At 34.5% G+C, this 24,173-nt stretch overlaps 1 protein-coding gene across 4 annotated transcripts in view; it reads left to right on the top strand.

The window, feature by feature from the left end:
* The window catches only part of CDH18 (cadherin 18), a 497,768-nt gene that overhangs the window by 139,696 nt on the left and 333,899 nt on the right, over positions 1-24,173 (top strand). For all 4 annotated transcript variants that reach the window (XM_067030818.1, XM_059061733.2, XM_067030819.1 and 1 more), the window contains exon 2: positions 9,430-9,913. In XM_067030818.1, the coding sequence (XP_066886919.1) occupies positions 9,686-9,913 (228 nt within the window). In that variant the 5' untranslated portion in view covers positions 9,430-9,685. The remainder of the gene's footprint in view (positions 1-9,429; positions 9,914-24,173) is intronic.

Genomic DNA, 24,173 nt, shown 5'->3' with positions numbered 1-24,173 from the left:
TGCTGTTACCTGAATCATGGGAAATAATTCCAGTAATCCATGCAAGTTGCATGTATTGTATCATGTAAGGAATATGCTACTTTTGCTTTTAAGAGACATACTTTATTTTCCCAGCAGTGATGGTAGATTTTGACCAAGTCATCCAGGTACACTTGACTGCATTCATACCTCTGATTAACTCTTACAGAGCTTTCATGAGTTATTAGACCTCTTTTACATATGAGAAAATTTGCCTAAGGTCACATGACTAATAAATAGGACGCTCAAAACTGATAGAAGCACAAACCTGGTTTTGTTTGTTCATTCAACTGATTCTTGACTTCCTGCACCAGGTTATGCTAATCATTGACGGTATGAAGATGACAATTAAATTCTGGTAGGAGGTTGTAGTCTAGTATGGAAGACAGACAAGGAAATGTGTAGGTCATGTGACAAATATCACTATAGGGGAAGAAATGCAATCTTTCCTTTTACCTTTTAGGTTCTTGACTGGGGCTCCGGGAATAAGACCAGTTAATAAGAGAAAAGCATACAGATTTATTTAATATAAGTTTTCTGTGACATGGGGTCCCTCTTAAGGAAATTAAGACCTGAAGAGGCAGTTTGAGGCAGACACTTCCATACTGAGTTGGACAAAGAGCAGCAAATCGTGAAAAAGTGAGAAGACAAAAGGGCTTGGGCCACTTAATTAGGTAGAGAAGTGACTAGAAAGATATGAATAAATTTAGCAAGGTTTCTTTATACAGATTTCTCTTGGTCTCCATTTGCCATCTCTGGTGAGAATGTTTCTTTCCTTCCAGAACAAGGAGAACATCTCCTATATTTGAGTTTTATGTCCTGCTTTTAGTAAGATTGACGTGCCCTTTTGAATCTGATGATTTTCAAGTGTCTTTAACTTAAAATCTACACACCAGGTGGCGTATTTTGGGGTGGCAAGTTCTGAACTCTGTCATGACAGTAGAGACAACAGGGGACCTTGGGAACTAGTGATAGTCCCTGAAAGCTCACTTGGGAAACTGTTGATGTGCTGGTTATTAAAACAGAATAATAGGCTTTTCATTTAGAAGAAACATTGTATACAGAGGCATAAAGGCTAGCAGGGCGCAGGCTAGTCAGGAGACAGTGAGCGTGATAAAATATGAGTGGGTCGTGGGGTTTCCTGGGCAGACATCAAGGATGAGAGGGGAAGTGAAAAGGAACCAAATATTGAAAAGTCATGAATTTCGTGTGAGCTTTTCATTCTTTTTCGCAGGTGAGGCAAAGACATGATGGAATTTCAAGCAGGGGGTTGAGGAGATGATAAGTAGCTAGAGGGTAGATTTCAAAGGGAGAGTCATTGAGGGAGACCATTGTCACCCCTCCTATTTGCATTGTGTAGTGGTACGTGCTGGGGTTGACACAGTTATAGCATAAGATATGGCTTCTGACTTCAGAGGAAAAAGAGGGAGAAAAGCAAGACCTGCACATTTTCCTATTTGTGATAAAAGCTGCAGAGAAGACTGTCACGAAAAATAAGTTCTCTGGAGTTTAGAATAGCTGTCATCCAGCATTGTCCCATGTTTTTATTCTGATTTTCCTTTCCTTCCTTTCCTTCCTCTGTATTTTATTTCCCAAAGCCTCCTTCATCTCCAAAGTCGTGGAGAATATACTGTTTCAGCTCAATGGTTGTTAAATCAGGGTTATGGTCAGCTCTGAGTAACAGAAGCATGAAATACCTGTGGCTTTACGAAGACTGAAATACTTTCTCTCTTCACTGAGCTCAGAAAGGCAGCTCTGGGCTCACATGGCAGCTCTGTGCTACAGTGTTCTCTGGGATAAAGTTACTTGTTCCTCTGTCTCCAAGTTATGACTCTCATTCTCACGGTCCAAAAGGGAGCTCCAGCCATCACATTCAGGATTCTAGTGGCGAGATGGAGGGAGGGGAAAGAATAGGTTAGACACAGGCCAACAGTCTTCTAGGGAAATTTCCTGGAAAGTGAACAGACAGTACTTCTGCTTGTATTCCATTGGCTAGAATTCAGGAATTGGACCATGCTCAGCTACAAGTAAGGCTAGGAAATGTAGTCTTTATTCTGGGGGACTGAGGTACAGAGACTTATGTTTGGCATCAGATAATGAGGCCACTAGGGGTCTCTGTACCAGTAGGATGCTTTTAATCCTTTTAAAATTAATTTTATGAATCCTACCATGTGAAATACAGACACACACACACACATACACAAGAACATAAATCACAAAAATAGTGTGATAGGTAGAAATATTTTTGGAAGACATGAAGAAATTCGAAATATTCATCACTCTGACAAATACAGATAAGCAAGGAAATATTGCATTTGATACCATCAGTTTCTTTTTCTATTTTCATTTTCTAATTTTTGGAATAATGTCCACTAGGCATTATGAAGATTAGAATCAGCAATGTGAAAATTGGGACTAATTCTATGATATTAGCTGTTGCAGCCAAATCGAACAATATTGTGAGTATCATCTTATGTATACATATACTTTCAGGACATTGCTCTTCCTACTTCTATGTATAATTTCAGGAATGTATGAAATATTAAAAAAAAAACTACATAAGCATGTTTGCAATAATCTAAAAATAAAGTGTATCTTGAGACAGAAGAATAATGACAACGGTCTCTGTTTTATATATATATAAATACACATATACACATACACACACATATGCCTATGCCAACATAGTAGGAATGTTCATATATGTATTTGATCTATATATGAATAAAATGTTACTCATAATGGCATACAGTATATGTCATTTGCAAAGTTTACTCATGCATATTTGGCTCAATATTTGGATGGCTTCCTTAACTTCCTCTGTGTTAAAACAAACTTAATGAGAAAGCAGGATTTGATTGATGAAATGAAACTTTGTTATGCAGTACCTGCACTTCTCTGATTGTGACAGGCTTTTAAGTAAAAAACAAAGTATAGGAGCTTCCCTGGGGGCGCGGTGGTTGAGAGTCTGCCTACCGATGCAAGGGACACGGGTTCGTGCCCCAGTCCGGGAAGATCCCACATGCCGCGGAGCGGCTGGGCCCGTGAGCCATGGTCGCTGAGCCTGCGCGTCCAGAGCCTGTGCTCCGCAACGGGAGACGCCACAACAGTGAGAGGCCCACGTATCACACCAAAGCAAACAAACAAAAACAAAGTATAATGTTAACCACATCAAAGCATGCTTTTAAAAAGTTGTTTTTTTCGTTTTTTGTTTGTAGCACATTCTTAAAATTAAATGTCCTAAGTTGAAACTTGGTATTTTAACACCACTCTTGCTGCACAAACCCTGAATTAATATGTCTATTTCCCATGTATTTATCCCTTCATTCAACAAATAATTAGTTATTGGCTACTATATGAAAGGTACTTCACAAACCAATACAGGAAATGGAAAATACATAAGACACAGTGTGAGAACTCTAAAAAATCTGACACAAAGAAAAATTAAATAGCACCTATATAAAAAATTAAAATGGTGGACTGCAAAAGTAAGAAAGAATTAGGTAAATGTTATAGTAATTCAGAGAAGCAAGCAGTTACACTGAACTATGTTATCCAAACTTTCAAGTGAAGAATTTGAGATTGTATCTTACCATGAAGCTAATAAGTTAGGTTGTCACAGTTTTATAGATGCTGGCAGAACACACAAAACTCTGGATCAAAGGCTTTATTACCCACGGCACAGCACGCAGCATGAGTTTCCCTTGTTCGTCACATGCCATGGAGGGACAGGAAGCAGCTAGGTACATGCCACACACATAGTATATTTGGATCACAGCTAAAGAACCCTGATTTTTGAATCCCCTGTCTTTTTTTTTTTGGTGCGCGGGCCTCTCACTGTTGCAGCCTCTCCCGTCGCTGAGCACAGGCTCCGGACGCGCAGGCTCAGCGGCCATGGCTCACGGGCCCAGCCGCTCCGCGGCACGTGGGATCTTCCCGGACCGGGGCACGAACCCGTGTCCTCCTCATCGGCAGGCGGACTCTCAACCACTGCGCCACCAGGGAAGCCCAAATCCCCTGTCTTATAAAGGGTCTGCTAGCACACCTCTCCAACCTTTTTCCTAGAAAAATACATTATCTTTATAATCCAGTCAGAAAACAAATCTACCCACTTCCCCCAAAGGAGAGGGAAGTATCTCTTTTTTCCAAGGCTGTTTGATATACAGACATCCTTGAAAAGATAGTATGAAACAAAGCTGTCAGTGCCTCTTGCTCAGGAAATGTGCAGAAACACAAAAGACCCGAAGAGAATTGTCTTCCAAAACAGAGGAGTCTTTGTAAAGAAACACCCTTTAGCCTAGGCCTCAGAGGATAGGCTTTACTAAGTGGAGTTTGGAGAATAAGGCTTTTAAGGCAAGCAAAGTTGAATGAGTCATGTCAGGAAGTAATGCCTACAAGTACACATGTAGTGTTTTCTTTTGTTTTGTTTTGTTTTAACATCTTTATTGGAGTGTAATTGCACATGTAGTGGTTTTATCACCATCTCCGTGAAACTTAACTTTTCCAACAGAAAAACATTATGTAAAAGTTACTGTTTCTTGTTTTATGTATGTTATTATTTAGATATTTCATTATATTTTAAACAGAGCCACATTTTCAAATAATAGAAAGCATTTTACCTTTAAATACATATGTTTTAAATATATAACAAATATATATGTTTTAAGCGAATGCAGTTGATTGTGTGCAAATCTTGGGGCTATGAGAATGTCCTAAAATGGTCAGATTGAAGTCAAAAATATTGATTTGAGAGCCAACCTGGAAATAAAACTTGAAACTAATTTAGGCGAAGCCCTCTGCAATTTCATGTGATTTATGAGTATCTGCATTTTGACTGTAAGCAAGAGCTGTTTAATCCAGTTGACACCTATGGAGAAGAGTAAAATGAATTATTAATCAGATAAATTATCACTTAAGGAAGAATAAAACACTAATGGAAAAAGTAGTAAAACTGAGAGTAGAGAACAGGAAGGTAAAACCAAAATTTAGAAGCCAGTATCATTGGAAATTGAATAAGAACTAGACTTAGAACAAGAGAATGATACTGATATTATTTATCATTGGATCTGAAAATGATGGAAACCATAGTTCCAGGGTCAGATATATACCTGAGAATGCATTTTGCCAGCAAGAGCTATTATGACTGTAAACAACAACCTAAAGGATAACTTAAGGTTTCAGAACACAACATCCTGAAAGTAGGTAGTAAGTACACACATACATACATACAAACACACATGCATACACACACAGATAGATAGTAGTAAATTTATTTTTATTGAACTGAAAAAAAACTTTTGTTCAGTATTTGTAACTTTTTCTTTATATATGTGCCCCAGAATTCAGATATAATATAAATTTTCTTATATTTAAATCTGCCTGGCAGTATGATGGATTTTAATAATTTACCATGGAAAAGTTAAGTTACATCATTTTCAAGATGTACCACCCTCTCATGAAGAACAGCCTTCTCATCCAATAGATTTACAGGTTTGACATTTGGGAAGACCCCCTTCTGTGCACTGGGTATCATACTATCATTAACATGTATTTCTCCACACCAGATGTCCTTCTATATCTGCAATGAAAACATTCCAAAAATATGAACTTTCCATCATACTTTATCTTCTTTTGACATTTTCTACTTTAGCTAAGCTTGCTCTATGCAGTCAGGTCAATTCCGACCAGTAATTTATAATGCTAAAGTTTAGAAGTCGGTAGCAATTATAATCCTAGGCTTTTTGAACATGTGAAATAGTATCTTACATAACCCCACACATGTGGAGAAAGGAAAGATACATTCATAAAATACAGCTGACAGAGTATTTTTTACAAAGAAATTTTCAAAACAAGAAAAAGAGCAGAGAAATCTTTTTTAAAAAGCAAACAGAAGGCATTCTCTAGACTTCTTTGGATTCCCAGTTTTATAAATTAAGAATGAATTGGAAAGAAAATCCAGTCAAAGGCCCAAGTTACGAGCATACATTTGGAGTGAATATGACAATATTTTTCTTTGAGAATGGTGCTTACTCAGAGCCCTTTGAAGGAATGACTATACTTATACGCTATAAATGGCTGATCATTGAATCTTGGGTGACGTTCACATAAGTCAGCATAAGAAAAGTCTTAAATGATACCAAGTTACTAAATCATAAATTCAAAGAATTAACTGAACATGCTTAAAGATAATCCAATAAAATTTTTATTCATAAATGAGAGATGTGAAGCTCAGAGAATAAAATGCTCATAAATTGATATTTTCTACAGAATGAGCATTTGAGGTCATGTCTCTTAACTCAGTACAGTGTCATTAATTCTACTACAGAAGGGAGAGTAGTTACAAAAGCAAGAGGACTAGTATCTGGAAGCAGCATTGAATCACTACAATTAGGTACTGCAACGGGAGAGAGGTCTGCATTACACATTAGGGCAGGTAATGCATTATTCGGAAAGAACTTTGTGTTTAGAGTATTATGGGGGTAATGCTTTTTATAAACTTTCGTTTTCAAACAGCAAAAGCCAGCTCTGGCCAAGGAAAGCAACAAATCAATTTATTGGAAGACTATTGTGTAGCCGTCATAATTGGTGAGAGGCCTTAAACATCAGGTTTGGCAAGAAGTAGGAACAAACAGAAGTTAGGTAGTAAGAAACAGTGTCAGGTACTCGCCACTGAAACTTCGTGTCCAAAATGACCCTTAATTCATGCAGCTGCCACTGAACTCTGCCCATCATGGCTGCTGAGCTCACCAGGGCTACATCTGGGTCTTAAGACCTTTACCGCTGCTGTGAAAAATGTCTCATCTTTGCCTCCATCCATCCATCATCTGCTCCAGGGTATGGGAGCCTGTAATTAATATGCATACGTCAATGTGCAAGTTCTAACTAAAAGGTTAGAAGAAGGAAGTATCTGGTCCCTAGGTGTTATGCTTATGTAGCTGTGTATCAGAATTCATATACTGGAGTGTTCCAGGAAAGCAGGAAGGATGTTTGAAGGCTGCATGCTGCTTAGTTTAAAAAAAAAAAAAAAAGGAAAATGGCTATAACATATTTTTATTATGTTACTCTCAACCAGTGGTTTATTTTATTATTATTTGCATTTTAATTCTAACCTATACAGGGATGGATTTCTTGAAATAGAGCAAACGATTTTCACATTTGGATTTCTGTCCTCTCATTATGTAATATATCAAATTGCTTTCAAAAGTACAGTAGTGATGTTTACATTTGCTCTTTTGTTCCACGGAGCCTTACTTACCACTTCTCATAATTGTCATAATAGAGATTCATAAACATATAATGCATAGGTAGATTAAAATGCATGTATGTATTTTGGGGATGTCATTCAAGATCATTTTTATAAAGAAAACACTCATTCTACATATATATAATGCATTACAAAAGCCACTTTCTTCACCTCCTACTCATGAATTATGCTTTGTTAAATAACTTGGCATAAAGGGCAAGGATGTTAATTTCATTTAAAAATCACACCAAATGGTGTGAAATTATTAAGAAAACAACACCTTTTATATATTAATCAGCTTGATTTCTAGGAAGAAAGGCTCTCTTTTTTGAGATCTGTGACTTGAAAATTAAGAAACTTTTGGTAAATTAAAAATAAAACTTTAAAAAGATCCAGATAATTTATTAGGTGAACTGGAGCAATTATCAAAATCAATTATTCATCACAAATGAGAAAATTGAGACTCAAAATTAGATGTTTCACATCAGTGCATATTGTAAATAAGTTGTCAAAAAAAAGAGAAAGCCTCTGTTTTCTGACTTTCTTTCCATTGCTCTTACAATGTTGGAGCTAAAATGGTATTGCTGTTTTTTTATATGTTAGAAAAGTTTTTGAGTCATTTTAATTTAAATCAATCAAAAATGTATCTTTGCCCTTAAAAATAGTATACATTTTAATTTATATTTGTCAGCTGACTAAAATAAAATCCCAGTTCAAATCCAGTATAATTCTTACACAATTGGTGAGGTAAGTATTATTATTAACCCTGATTTATGGGGAGAGATACTGATAGAGAAAACCACCTTGCTCTGGATCTTGTGATTTTTTTTTTCATCCCCTACTTAATTTTCTCAATTGAATAGAAGAATTATACTATGACTGATTATATTCAGTTTTAAAATCATTTATATTTTCATGTCAACCACCTTGCAATTCATTTACATCTACATTTCCATTTGTGCTGATTTGCAAGGGTGAATTTTATGGAGTGAGAAAGTGATTCATCTAATGTTTTTTTTACTAGATGGAATAGCTACAATCTTGAGTCATATTTTTTTCTAAACACATGTTGAAACATGCATATATAAAAATACAGCAAAACATGCTACACAGTTTTATGTGTTTTCAATAAGCTAATAATCTTAGTCAAGCTTTTCTCTCCCAAATCCTGTCTTTTATCTTCCAGAAATGTTTCTCCAGTTTTACTTTATGGTCCAGTTGTACTAAAACCTAAGTCCAAGTCCTCAGCATTCCTTATCTGAAAATCAAAATATGTTCCCCTCTGTTCTTTTTGCCACCATCCTTTTCTTCCTTATACGTCTCTTGGCATAGCTGCTAGCATTTTGTGTAGCGTCATTCCCAAGCTTGAATCACTGTATTGCCTGGAGATAAAGACCACATCCTAGAGCATCATCTGCAGGCCTATAAAAACCCATGCAAGCTATGATTCAGTTGTTAATATTACTCATGTTCAATTGTGCCAATCTTATCCCCAAGTGTGGAGTAACTTTCAATGACATACATTTTTTTTTCAGCCATCTTCTTTCTTCTATTTTACTTACTAAACAATTTCAGTACATACTTGATTGCTGTGATGGTTTGTGAAAACTTTTCAACCCTAGGGAGTATTTTGTTGAAATTGTGAGTCATATGTAGTAGAATATCGATGTACAGAATATGCAGTAAGTTGTATCACATCTAACAAAAGCAAAATAAACACAAAAACAAATAAAAAATTTGCACTTAGAGTGGAGTCCCTAATAGATCAGGTAGTTTAAGAGATCATACTAACTCAGGTCTGGGCACATACTCATGGTCAATTTTTGAGCATTTTAATACTACCTAGGGCTTCATTTTTGTTGTTTCTATGTATATATTCTTTGAAACGATATATATATATATAATATATATTGATATATATATTCAATTATATATATATATATATCTAATTGAGAATTTAAAATACAAATATGTATGTCCCTGTAAAAATGCAGCGTACAGGCTTATGCCTGGCTATGTGTATGTATGCTTGTGTTTATTTCCAAAAGAACTCGCATGTGTTCTTTTCCTATCATCATCACCCTGCAAAACAGTGTAATTTGCATTCAGAGCAAATACTTAAAACTGCCATGTTTTGTAACGTATATAATTTTCTCTCTTTCGATTAGGTAGAAAATGGTTGCCCCTGTTCACCAACTGTGAAGACTTAGGATCACACAACTACAGCTTTGATTCTCCAAGTGTTTCAGGATGTAAATGTAGTCTGAACTTTCCCTGCTGGACAGTTAAATCATGGACACACTAAACAATTTAATGTGGACTGTCCTTCCAAAAGATGCTTTGGCTTCTCTCTCGAATGCTCACTAAGCATTTGTAGCTGACAAGGAAAAGGAAGAAAACTGTGAACTGGAAAGTTATCTTACAATGAAAATTACGAGCACATCTTGCATCTGTCCAGTCCTCGTGTGTCTCTGTTTTGTGCAGAGGTGTTATGGAACTGCTCAACACAGCTCCATCAAGGGGACCAGAAACCAAACCAAACACATCGAAGGTGAAACCGAAGTCCACCACCGTCCCAAAAGGGGATGGGTTTGGAATCAGTTCTTTGTTTTAGAAGAACATATGGGACCAGATCCACAATATGTTGGAAAAGTAAGTTTTTCTTTATTGGTTTGTTTTTTCCTCTCCTGGGAAATTGGGAGGGTGGGAGGAGGGTGGAGTTGCAGTTGGATTTGAAGAGACATGGAACTTTAAGTGAATTATGTTATAGAATGCTATTTCTTATTCTAAGCATTTAAAAATAATAATTATAAAAAATGAACTTCACCAATCATGTCACATCTCCCTAAACATCGGTCCATACAGACTAGACTGAATGTTCTTTACCAGCATGTTACTCTTTGTGTTCTCTCATGTAAAATGGAGACACTTAATTAAACACACAATTCAGTAATTTTGTCTTTATTACCATGAAGATATATTAGAATTCACCATGTCATTTATTGGTATGTTGATACTTACAGTTTTTTTAATCTGTTGCTATTGCACATGAGGCTAAGAAGAAGACACTATATACGACATCTAATATATTTCTGCTAATTGTTACAGAGACGGTATTTGAATTTGTCAGCCTTTAAAAACACATGGATATTTTTCCAATCCCCCAAATTAATATCCATACAAATATCGATATATTTAAATATAGATTAAATATAAACTGGGTGTACAGGTTTTGTTCAAATCCCAAAAGAATGAAGTTGACAAAATGATCAGTAACTTCAGACCAACTTCCCTTTCTCTCAGAAATGCAGACAAGACAATTTAATGGCTTGTCAAACCCTTTAGGAAATTGTGCGCTCAGTAATAAGGGACAGTGTAAGCACCTGTCTAGGCTCCAGGGTAAAGAATAGAGTGGGAAGTAGAGAGACCTTCTAATAGATTACTGACTGTTGAAAGCAGCCACTTAGGTTTGTTCAGTACCTGTGGGAGAAGCAGCAGTCACAGCAGTAGAATCTTTATGACTGCAGGCTCAGTGACTTCTGCCTCCCTGCTTGACTATTTATTTTCACTTTAGCACTGTTAGTACTTAAAAAAAAAAAAATAGTACTCCATCCAAGCCACAGTACTTCCCTAATGTGTAGGCAGTACAGGAGCACAAGCCATCTGTTCTGCCCCTTTTCCAACAGGGACTGGGTTGCAGCTATATTTTCCATACAAGGCAGGAGCTATGGAGTCAGAATATGAAACACAAAAAAGATCTGGAACAATTCTATCATTTTCTTATGTACGTATTAAAACAAGAAGGAAAACCCCTCATATTCATCCTATGCTTTTTTCCTACAGACTGTTCCATGAAGTAAATGTAGATAAATGTACTAATGTAAAAACATAATATATTGAATTACTATAAAGTTATTTTTGTTATGAACTTCAAAATCCTTTTTCTGTAATCCTCTCAATCCTTGAGAAGGAGGCAGAAAAAATGGAACAGAAAAATATTTCCTTTGTAGAGTACCAAAAGGAAAAAAATATATATATATTATTTTTTTAAAATTATGCATATTTATTGTCACTTTAATTTAACTAAAAAACGGGAACAAAATTTGCTAGAAAAGGTTAGGGAAAGATCAGATAGCTTCTCATTTTTTGGTGAGTCACCTAGTTTGAGTGAAAAATGAAACCTTAATCAGTAGATTAGTTGCAAACAGTCTTTCTGGGCTTGGGTGCCAATGAACATATGGTTGAGAGCTTGTTAGCCATCAAGAGGTGGTGAAGGCTGTGAATCTGTTCCTTTGTGGAGGTTCTGCGGAAATCGGTATCCATTCTGTTGTAGTATTAACAGACAAATTTAAAGCGTCACACCCAAAAGTGTGGCTCTCCTATTCCCTATCTGACCTGGGGCCCCTCACTCATTCATAATCTTTCTACTCAATATTCATCTGCCTTTATGAGCAATTCTAACTTGATTGTGTGGATTCATTCCCCTCATCCATAACCCCCTACATACATACAAACACATGTACATACATACATACATATACACATACATACATATATATGTACATACACAACTGTGACAGTTCAAAAAAACCTGCAAAGTTCAACAATCCACATGTACTTATAATAACCTCCTGTTCCATTATTTTTATTAGAGTAGAGAATTTATATTTCACACTTATAAATACATTCATAATGAATGAGAGCCATATATTTTCAAAGTGTTCCTGAATAGAAGATAGAATCATTACAGTTACTATAAGCATGAGAGGGGAGTACCTCCAAAGAGCTGAAAATTATCTCCTTTACTCCCTTCTGTCACTGAAATTCCAGCAGGAATTTTGTCAACAGAAACAAAATAATAATCATGCAATACAAAGTAATAATCATATAATACAAAATAATAACCATATATATAATCCAATGCAATATCTGTTATTAAAATTATATATTTTCTACATGCATTACATAAGTTTGTTTCCAGTCATCCTTGAGCTCTGGATAGTAATTTTGTGTATCTACAGTTATATTTCACATTATAAAACAACATCTGAAACTTTTGATAAGAGCTCCAGCCAAACTGTTTTGATACTTACCAATTTCTTTTATATTTTTTATAATAATTTTCTTTGACTTTTCTTAGTGATTGGGTTTATTATGAGGGAATTTATTTTGTTGACATTGGTCAATATGCATTATTGACTGCTAAGAGATTTTTTTTTTAATGAGGCTAAGGCCATGAACATATGGTAATTTTAATGGTACATAGTATAACTATATATACATGTATAATACATACACCATCTCACCATTAAACAATATATATATAGTTATACATATATACAGATAAATATAATTGACAATCCATAATTTTTTTCAGACTGTAAAGGCCATGAGAAATCAAATACCAAAACTAGTGTATGAATATATCTCACAGATTTAACCTCATGGACTTATTACAGATCTTTTAAAATACTTGAAAGATTAGAGTAAGGAAGCTATAAGTAGTAAGTCAGTCCTTTCTTTTTGGAAAAAAAGGACTTTGGTTTGCAAGTAAGTCCTTTCTTCTTGGAAAAAATTATGGTAACGTCATTATAGTTTTACAACAAAAATGTTCTCTCTTTTCCAAAAATTATGTAAAAACTAATATAGACCATTTAATCTGTTTTTATTTTCAAAATTGAACAGAGTTGAATGAATTCCATGATAACTAAGAACATAATTTTGTATAAAATATCACACACATCCTAAAGTGCAGGCCATGTATCACACCTAGCATTAGAGTAGACTCATTGCCTTCATGAGATAGTAATGATTAGTGAGTAAAGAGCTGAATTTTAGTTAAGGCTTCTCTGCTTATTATCTGTATTACAACTAGCAAGTGTCTTAATTCCCTGCATTTCCGTTTCCTTACATGTAATGCTGAGAAATACTGTTTGACATTTCTGTTACTAATTCAAGTGTGTTATAAAGTTTGGTTTATAGTTTAGATTGTGGGTTAGTTAAACCACAGCCTGTGTGCAAATTCATCTAGTTGCATGTGCTGGTATTGCTTGCATACTAAAAAAGAAAAAAAAAAAAAAAAAAAAACAACTATTGAAAAAATTTAAGCAATAATATTTTGTGATACATGGAAATGAAATGAAATCCAAATTCAGTTTCTGTAAATAATGTTTTATTGGAATACAGCCAGACTTACATTTACGTATTTTATATGGCTGTTTTCAATCTACAATGGTAGAATTAGGTAGTGGCGAGAAAAATTAAGGTCCACAAAGTCTAAAATATTTACTAATGAACATTTACAGAAAATATTTGGAACCCCTCTTTAAGATGTCTGCCTCACCTAGTAGACTGTGAATGCTTTGAAAGCAGTTTCTGGGACTACTTCATCTTCATTTGCACAGAATCTACCTCAGTGCCTATTGTAATGATCAAATGTGGTAATTCACTGGAAAGGGCTCCATAAACTATAGCCTTTTGTAGTCATGTCAATGGTTGTGATAATTATTTGAAATGATTGAGACAAAAATCTCTGTTTATAAACTCTCTGTTAATCTCTGTTTATTAACTTGGTGTTTTTGTTTTTATTGTTGTTTTGTTGCATTACATGCAGTAGTGTAATGAATGTCCTTTTACACACATCATTTAGCATACATATAGGTGTATCTGTGGGAGAGATTTCCAGAATGGGATTCTCATTTAAAAATAAATAAATCTTTAATTCTGGTAGATGTTACCAGATCCTCCTCCATAGGTGGTGGTGTATTTTGCACCTCTTTGATATATGAGAATAAATATTTCTCTACAGCAGTGCCAACAGATGGGATTGTAAAACTTGGAATTTTACAAATATTATAGGTGAAAAATTGCATCTCTGTGTACTTTCAGTTTACATGTCTCTTATTATGAGTAAAAGTGATCACCTTTTCATAGTTGAAGGGATATGAATATTTTTTTTTTACTAACTGATGCTTCAGGCCTTTTTGTTAGTCTTTTTAACTTATACTTGTTGATATTTACATAATAGATGAAATAATTCTTTGCCAGTGATGTTACCAATAATTTTTTCACAGTTGCCATTTGCCTGTTGACTTTGTTTATAATTTTTGCTTTATAGAAATGTATTATTTTAATTTGATCATTCTTAGCATTCCTTTAACTGAAACTAAATTTTTATTTGGCTTGTATTCCTCTGAAATTTGAGGATTTTGTTGTTCAGAATTAGTGACAGTAGATTAAAAATGCATTCTTAAGGTCTTAATATCTATAGTTTATTACATATACTAGAAAATAGTACTTAATGAATAAAAAAGATGGTGTAAAAGTGGAATTGCTTAGAGATCAGAAATTATAATTTAAAATACACATGATTTCTTATTTTGGGGCACTAGCTGTTGGCTGTATTGCATATATGTTTCATATTTACCAGTAGAATATATCCTAGTGTGCAGGTTGTAACTGCAAAGTATATTGACTCTTACTGGTACATGCTAGGAATATTTAAATAGGTGTAACTATTAGAATTTAACTAAGGACATACATTGGAAATAATGTCTTTTAACACACAGTGCTGGAAATGAGCTTCATATATGTCAAGTGATAATTGCTTGCGATTAGCTAGGTGTTCTGCTCCATAAATACATATTATTTTCATTTTAAAAACATTGTAGATGACTTCTTTAACCAAGAATTCTTGTATGAGAAATAAAGGAAACTCTATGTTTACTTCAGTATATCTTTAAGTGGATATTATCCATATTGCATTATTAAAGAGAATAGAATAAAAATATCATAAACAAGAGGTAAGACACCAAAAACTGTGTTCCTACGTAGTAGCATGTTTTAGGCTAAGGTATCTATTAACAACGTTACATTAGGGTTTGGGCTATATTGACATTAAATATATATGACAATAAAAGTTAATAAGAACTTAGATTTTTTTCAGGATAAACAAATGAATTATAGTCTCCGTCTTCACTTCCCTTCATTTATGGTGTATGTTCTTATAACTGTTAGAATTTTTTCTAGATATAAACTGTAACATGGAGAAGATATTACTTACATCTATGAAGAATTTAGTTACTAAAATTCTACCTCTCACTCCCCTCTTTACCCATGTCCTACATGTGTGAGTAACTAAGTGTAGACTCTAGGCAATTATTCCCAATTTGCTTTATTAAAACGACAACAAGTGTATAAAGAGTAAGAAAGGAATTCTAGCAGTATAAAGGAACTAAGAAAACATCTTGCCAGATTCCTCAAGTAATAGAAGGCAATGTTGCTCGAAACAGTTCAGTGATCTCTTCATGGGAGGGGGGATTAGTTATGACAGTGCCAAAGAACAAATTGTAAGATATCTGATTCTTTAATGAAAGTCAGTTTCTAGTATACAGTGCATGAAATTCCCCTCTCATCATCACTATTATTGCCATTAGTTTATATTTTTTTCTTTCTTTAAAAGAGCACCTTCAAATCTCTTTTAATATGAAGTACTATAGCTTCAAATTAAATAAATGATTTTGAGGTGGAAGAGAGAATAACTCATGTATGAAGGAATAGGAAGGCTCAGGCTTTTCAGAAAAAGAAAAGATAGTTTTAATGTCATCATGAACTCTAAATTAAAAATTAAACGCACAGCAAGAAAAGGTCCCAATTGTCATCTGATATTGTAAAGACAATAATTTTATGAATATTTTTACCATAACTTGTTTGAAATGGAAAACGTCCTATATCAAAACATGACATTTGAATTTTACACAAGTGACAATGTGATGACATGATGTCATGTGAAATTAATTCATGGCATACAGTTCCATTATGGATATAGAAATTTCTCAATAGTCCTCATGGAAATTTAACTCTTTAGATCCAGTCCTAAAAGAAATTGGGTGCATAAAAGAGAAATTAGATTTTGCATATACTTCATTTAATTTGTAGTGATATAGATCCTGTTTTTTTTTTTTTTTAAGAAATCAGATTTCACTAAGTTTAATTTTACTTTTAGAGAAGAGTGACATTCTATCTGAACTCTTTAAAAATGTCGAAATTAATAGCATTAACACTCATTATATATAGTGTTTCTCAACGTTACGCCAGAAACATTTTAAACATCATCAATACAAAGCAATACCTATTATGGGCACAATGTATGCATTTATTCACCTCGTGAACTTTTTATCACTATGCAAATGCACCCACCTGTGTCTGTGTGTGTATGTGGGCTTGAGTCTTATCAATGGTTCTAAGCCAGAGGTGACTTTAACCCCTGGGAGTGTTTGGCAATGTCTGGACGCATTTTTCGCCCCTGATAAATTGTCTGTTCGTTTCATTTGGCATAATCACTACAGTTACGGCTCCTTAAAGGGTTCAGGAAAATGTCATAATGTGTTTTCAAACCAGAAGAAAATATGAAAATGAATATATCTGTCTATATTAGTCTTTATATAAATGCAACTGCAAATAGAATTTATCATTTTAAGTGAAAAAAAAAAAAAAAGGCCCACAAAAGCAAAAGGGCCAGGGATCCCTGAAAGTTGTAATGTGGACCTGATTTTTGGTTGCGACAAGCAGGGATGTGGTGCTACTGGCATTTAGTTAGTAGAGGCCAGGGATGCTGCTGCACATTCTGTAACACACAGGACAGCCCCCACCAGCAAAGAATTATCCAGTGCAAAGTGGCAATAGTGCCAGCCTTGATCAGACATTGACAGCCATAGAACACGTTTTCCTTGATCAAAATGTTTTTGAGTATATTGTCCATACTATTATATTACATCACTATAATGGCATTTTACATGTGTCATTTATAATACACGTACGAATGACTTTTAAACTTAAGTTTTTTAATGCAATCTGATGATTTATTTTTCTAAGCAATGATTTTATTCCATTGTTTATTTTGATTTCTAATATGCTTGGACATATTACTACCAATTTATTTTGTATTTTATGGACACTATGTTTTCTGTTTGTTTTTATCTCCTTTTATTCTACTATAATAACTTCTCTTGGGATTTTTCTCTGCTGGTTTGAAAATTGTATGTTGTATGTTTTTTGGGTTTTTTTTTTTTTTTGCGGTACGCGGGCCTCTCATTGCTGTGGCCTCTCCCGTCGTGGAGCACAGGCTCCGGACGCGCAGGCTCAGCGGCCATGGCTCACGGGCCCAGCCGCTCCGCGGCATGTGGGATCTTCCCGGACCGGGGCACGAACCCGTGTCCTCCTCATCGGCAGGTGGACTCTCAACCACTGCACCACCAGGGAAGCCCTGTTGTATGTTTTTGATATTTGTGCTCACTCTTAATTTTTTTGTGCATTCTTGACTTCACATCAAAACTTAGTGTCTCTATCAACCTCCTATACAATGATGTAGAATGACCACAGTTTGATTACATTATTGTGTTTTCTACTTTTTACATGCCTACTAGCCAAACTCTTTTTAAGCCACCCAATCACTCATTCTCCTTATTATTATTGTTAGTATTAATGTATAAAGTATATACTTATTTATATGTTTAACATATTTAACAACGTTTTTACTCGCCTTTGCTTCTATATCAAACTTCTTGGGTTCAATTTACTTCTTACTGAAATCTGACCCGATTTCTTTTTAACAGGTACTTTAAAAAGCTTAAATTTGATACCATTACAATTACCCTAAACAATACGAATATCTTAGGATGTTTAAACACTAATCACTTTCTCCTTTTTCATATTATATTTGTTTAGCATCTTCTTTTCTCATTTTTTAAAAGTAATTTCCAGATTTTTATTATTATTATTAAAGTCATTTAAACATTGTCTTGCTTAGATTTACCCAAGTTTACCAGTATCTTTGTTACTGTGTCTACCACTGTTCTTTCTCCTGGTTTGATTTACTTATTGCCTATATATGGCCTTTACTTATTTATTTTTTTTCTATTTAGCCTGAAAGCAGTGAAAGCTTCCTTTCTTTATTTATTTGAAGGCTTGTTTCTTGTGTATAGGATTCTAGGTTGAGTTTTTTCATTATCATTTTATTGAAGATATATTTTATATTGGACCCTATGTTTGATAATGAGAAATCTGCTGAAATTCCATTTTAAATTTCATCCCTTTCTCTCAGGTTGATTTCAGGATTATCTCTATGTCTTTTGTGGTCTGTAGACTTACTAATGTGCTTAGGCGCTGAAGCTTTTTTTTTTATGGGGAGAGGGGACTTTCTATTTTTATTGTTCTATGTATTAATTAGCCAGAGCTTCCATAGCAAAATACTATAAACTGAGTGGTCAAACAACAGAAATTTATTGTCTCAGTTCTGGAGACTGGGCGTCAAATCAAGATGTCGGCAAGGTTGGTTGCTTCTGTAGTTTCTGAGGGAAGGATCGTTTCCAAGCCTCCAAATAAGGTACTGAGGTTAGAATTTCAACATGTGAATTTTCTTGGTACAAAATTCAATCCATAACAGACTGAAATCAGTATTTTTTGTATAATTATTTGGATTTTTATACTTTACAGAAATATAGCATCCCATCTATTATTTTTTTGAATTTTCTTCTTCCTCATTTATTGTTTCATTCTGAAATTCTATTTGATATAATTTCTCTCAGATTCATTTCTAGCATTCTAATCCTCTCTTCAACTAAGTTGAACAGTTAGTATATTCTTTGACTTAAACACGAATATCACCTTGAATATATTTTTAAATTTTTAGTTCTTTTTTGTTCCTTTTCTCCTTTTTATATGTGACCTCTCCTTTCATTTTGAGCTCTATTTCTTCTCTTATGACTTTAATTATTGCAAGCCACCTATTTCAAAATCTTGTTCAAATTTTATTATTCTTTTGGTACTTGATTAATTTGCATATTTCTTTTGTCTATCCACGGTCTTGGAGATTTGATCCTGGTGTGCCTTTTAAAATTTTACATTCACTTGTCTTCAATAGTGTGTGATAAGTGAGAATGAGGATTTTGTTGGGATTTCCCTAAAATATAGCTTGAGGAATATCCATAGAGAGTCACTTATTTTTTTGTTTCCTGACCACAAATTGGTTTCATAAATATGAATAAATTTTATTTTTATTTAACATTTTTTTCTTTTTTACTTTTTGTTCATTGAAGTATAGTTGATTTACAACATTGTATTATTTTCAGGTTTACAGCAAAGTGATTCAGTTAAATATATATTAATTTTTAATTTTTAACTATTCTTATCCATACCTTTAATGAAAAGAGCAACAAAAGAATACTAGCAATACAAAAATAAATCTTGTATACCTTTCTTCTGGGCTGCAAGTTTGGGTTTCAATTTATCACAGGAAACTTTTTTTCTTCCAAGAGCTCTTAACAGACCACAAGCTTCCTTGCTATTTTTTTTAGTTAGTGGGTAGATAGTCTAATTTTCGGTTCATGGAGTTTGTTTTCAAGTAGTCTTGCTTTGTTCAGATATCTCCTTTCTAATTTTATACCTTGAGGGACTGAAAGTAATAGTTTCTAATCTTTAGGAGATGTAAAACCAAATCTTCGTGCTCATGGCCTGTATCCAGTTTAATTTTCCCCAAAGACATCTGACTATCTGCCGGTTGCAAATGACTTTCCTGGTAGAAATCTTCTCTTCCTTCCTTTCTCCAGTGAATTACCTTTCACCGTTTCTATCTCAGTTGGATTGTACTTTAAATTTATAACTGTTTATAGTAAGGACGTCTTTATTAGCTTTGTCTGCCATTTTTATTGTCATATGTTACCCCAGGTTTTTCTTTACACAAAAACAATCTTTGGATTAGGTAATCTTTTAAATATTTCTTCTGTATGTAAATAGTAATATACTTTTACCATGATTCAGTATTTTCATGCAGAAGTAGAAATGAAAATCCAAATACTCCCAAAATGTGAAAGAGTAGAAATATGCATCCCCCAAAATCATTGCACTTCATAACTAATTGTGGACTGATTTATTTCAACATGTATTGGCCCTAAGGAAATGAATAGTTTCAACATAGGTATTAGATTATTCTCAGGAAATGTTTCATTATTTTATTGATTTTTATCCAATGAATATTTGAACATTTAATTGCACCAGACCTCACATAACAAAAGCATTTAGTTTGAAGTTGAGCCTAGACAGTCTTCAAATACATCTACTTTTTACTTTTTTTGAATTTTATAAAGAAAATACCAGGCATTTGTTACAAGAATCACAGAGTGAAATATAATGAATTTCTTTCCTCTAATAATCCTATATATATATATATATTTTAAATGTTTTAGCCATCTCTGCTTTTATTTTTTATTATTTATTTATGTATTTGGCTGCGTCAAGTCTTAATTGTGACATGTGGGATCTTTCGTTGCATCGCACAGGCTCTTTGTTGCGGCACACGAGCTTCTCTCTAGTTGTGGCTCATGGGCTCTAAAGTGTGCAGGCTAAGGAGTTGTGGCACATGGGCTTAGCTGCCATGCTGCATGTGAGATCTTAGTTCCCCGACAAGGGATCGAACCCACGTCCCCTGCATTGGAAGGTGGATTCTTAACCACTGGACCACTAGGGAAGTCCTTATATATGGTTTATTTGTCACTATATTTATAGACATTAGAATGGTATATGTTGTGAAATACTATTCTATGCTAAAAAATAAAATAATATAAAATATAAAAACATTAAAATATACTAACTTAATATAGTCTTCTCTTTGGTTTGCTTTGTTTGGAACCATAGCTTGATTTCAGTATATTTATTTTTTTCAAATTTTTATTGGAGTATAGTTGATTTACAATATTGGGTTAGTTTCAAGTGTACATCAAAGTGAATCAATTATACATATACATATATCCACCCTTTTTTTAGATTCTTTTCCCACATAGGCCATTACGGAGTATTGAGTAGAGTAGTATTGAGTAGTATTGAGTAGAGTCCCCTGTGCTATACAGTAGGTCCTTATTATCTATTTTATATATAATAGTGTGTATATGTCAATCCCAATCTCCCAATTAATCCCTCCCCGCCACTTACCCCTGGGTAACCATAAGTTTGTTTTCTACATCTGTAACTCTATATCTGTATTGTAGATAAGTTCATTTGTACCCTTCTTGTAGATTCCTCATATAAGCAATATCATATGATATTTGTCAGCTGAGTTTATTTTGACAAAGGTTGAAGACTAGGTCATATTCATTCATTTAAAATTTATTGAATACCTCCTCAGTTCTCATCACTCTACAAGGCATTGTGTATATAGATATCTTAGGAGACATTGACATTAAGCCAACATTCATACAAATAAATATTCAACTATAAACTGTGATGAGGATTATGAAAGTATGTTGTACTTATGTGTAGTGTTAATCCTAGATTGGGGGTGAGGGAAGAACTCTTTGAGGAAGAACAGACCAGGATCGAAAAATGAATAGGAGCTAATCACACCAAATTGATGCTGTGCTTGTGTATGACGTTTGAGAATGGGAGAGTGTCCATTATAAAGGAGTAACACATATAAAGATCCTGAGATGGGAAGGAGTTTGAGTATTTGAGGGTCAAAGAAAGACCGGTTATCTCCAATTTAGGGAATGAGCAGTAGAGAAGAGAGAGATGAGGCTAGACTCTATAGGAGATAGATGTTACAGGGTCTCTGGAATAAAGAACTGTGGGCTTCATATTTAGAGAAATGTGAAGACATTGTTGACTTTAAGAAGAAAAAGATGTGGCATCAATATATTTGTTGCTAAGCAATCGCTCTTCTATATGAGCAACAGAATTGCAGGGAAAAAGAATTTCAGGAAAATCAAAAGTAGGTTTCTGTAAAGGAGCTAATATAGCATAAAAAAGGGGTAATAAAGCATAGTTTGCTTATTTGCTTTTCCATAATGATTTAAGGGATACTATATTTATGGACCATATAATGTATTATCGACTCAGGGCAAAACTTGACACATACTTGCAACACATATATAAGTAGCAAGAAGTAGCAGAGGGAACTTTGGACAGGTAGCCTTGATTTTACTACTATATAAATTTTTGACCTGGGTAAATCCAAACTTTCAGAACAAAGTTTTATTATGCACATTAAAGAAGTGAATGAATGAGATGATTGCAAGAATCCTATTTCTCTTTGCAAGTTATTGCTTCAACATAAATCAACTGTTAAAAAACTAACAGCATGCCATACACTGTGCTAAATGTGGTGATTATACTAATGAAAAATACAATCTCAATAATTAATGAAATGAAGGCAAGAAGAGGTGATTTCAAGAACAAATGATAGCATCACAGTGCTAGTGGTGCAGTAGAGGTGCTAAACATAGGGAATGATGGTGCAAGGGGAGGAGTAGTATACTTGACTTAGCTCCATTTAAGGAAGGCTCCTCAGAAGAGGAAGAATTTGAACTAATATTTTGCCATCAGTAGAAAATGGGACAGGTAAAGTATATTGGTTAAGAGAGACCTGCAGTGGAATTTTAGGAATGACATATCAAAGTATATAACTAGAAATTAAGGATATACAAGTACAGCAGTTGGAGCACAGATCACATGTTGAGAAGTAGAAGTGGGGAGGAAGCTAGACAGCATGACAGGCCACCGAGGGCCAGTGCTGGTTGGAGATTCAAAGGAAAATATAGTTTATCTCCAAGTGTTTGGGAATGAATTGAAGGATTTTCAAGTGTGAAGTGACATGAGACATACAGAACAAGTTTGAAGGCAGAGAGGATGCTTTACCATTGCACAAATCTAGACTTGCATTTGGTAATTGCAGAATAATTGGAGAGAGTAAATAGATTAAAACTTTTTATTTTAGGATGTAGAATTGACGAGATTTCGCATCTATTGAGAGTGAGGAAGGGGATGCAGGGCTGTTTGAAGATGTTGGGCAGGATCCTCCTTAAATTGGCGGGCGGCAGCTAAAGAGTAAAGGAGGAGGATCTCATCACGTCTGGGAGTGACGGTGATGGAGCTAGGTTTAGGTAGTCTATGTCCCAGGTGCTTCATGGGCATGCAGGTGGGCACGTCTGGAGAGATGCAGAACACTGGAGGAAGGATGCAGGCTAAAGGGTAGAAAAGGGAGATACTGGGGTTTAAGTGGTGACTGAAGCCCTGCATCAAAATTTAGGGAAACATACATAGACTTTGGGCTCAGAATGGAATTCTGTGGAACAAAATGTGATAAGGGAAAAGAGAAAACTCGGTCTAAGGTTTGCAAATAAAATTCAAGAGGACTTAGAAACAGTGGAACGGAAATGGAATCAGAGTCCATAAATAGGGAGAAAAATCTCAAGTAGGAGCAAGTTATCAATGAAATCCGAAGCATGAGTGAGAATAAAATAACACTGTATTGTTTACTTAAAAGATTGCTAAGAGGGTAGAATTTATGCTGTGTTCTTATCACAAATAATAATAATAACAACAACAAAAGAGGGCAGGAGGAACCTTTTAGAGGTGACGGATATGTTTATGGCATAGATTGTGGTGATGGTTTCATGGATGTATACTTATTTTCAAACTCATCAAGGGAGCATGCACGTATAAATATGTATAGTCTTTGTGCTTAACCATACGTCAATAAAGTGGCTTTAAAAAAACTGGTAACAATAAAATGTTTAAAAAATGAGAATTGTATTTCCCCAGCTAATTTTTTACTCAGGAAGTGATTTTCTCTGACGAACCTTATTACTTACAGGAGGCTGGCCCATATTCAAGAGGATCCAGTAGTGCTAGAGAAGGAGGCTGTAAATTAACATGACTCCATGTAGTCTTTAGTTTTTTGTAGTAGAACAATTCATCTTCTTCAGAACTTCTAATTGTTGCCCTCTAGCCATTACTAATCCATAGTATCTAAAAATTCAGGTATCCCTCAATATGCTACTCATCCTGAACTGTTCTCATCTGCCTTAGTGATTGACATGTCTGTATTGGTTAGTAATATTCTGCTGGCTGTTGAAGGAAACTA

Source organism: Kogia breviceps, chromosome 4 (assembly GCF_026419965.1).
Source record: "Kogia breviceps isolate mKogBre1 chromosome 4, mKogBre1 haplotype 1, whole genome shotgun sequence".
Classification (NCBI taxonomy): Eukaryota; Metazoa; Chordata; class Mammalia; order Artiodactyla; family Physeteridae; genus Kogia; species Kogia breviceps.
The sequence above is the reverse complement of the archived record's forward strand: the minus strand, read 5'-3'. Positions and strand labels throughout refer to the sequence as shown.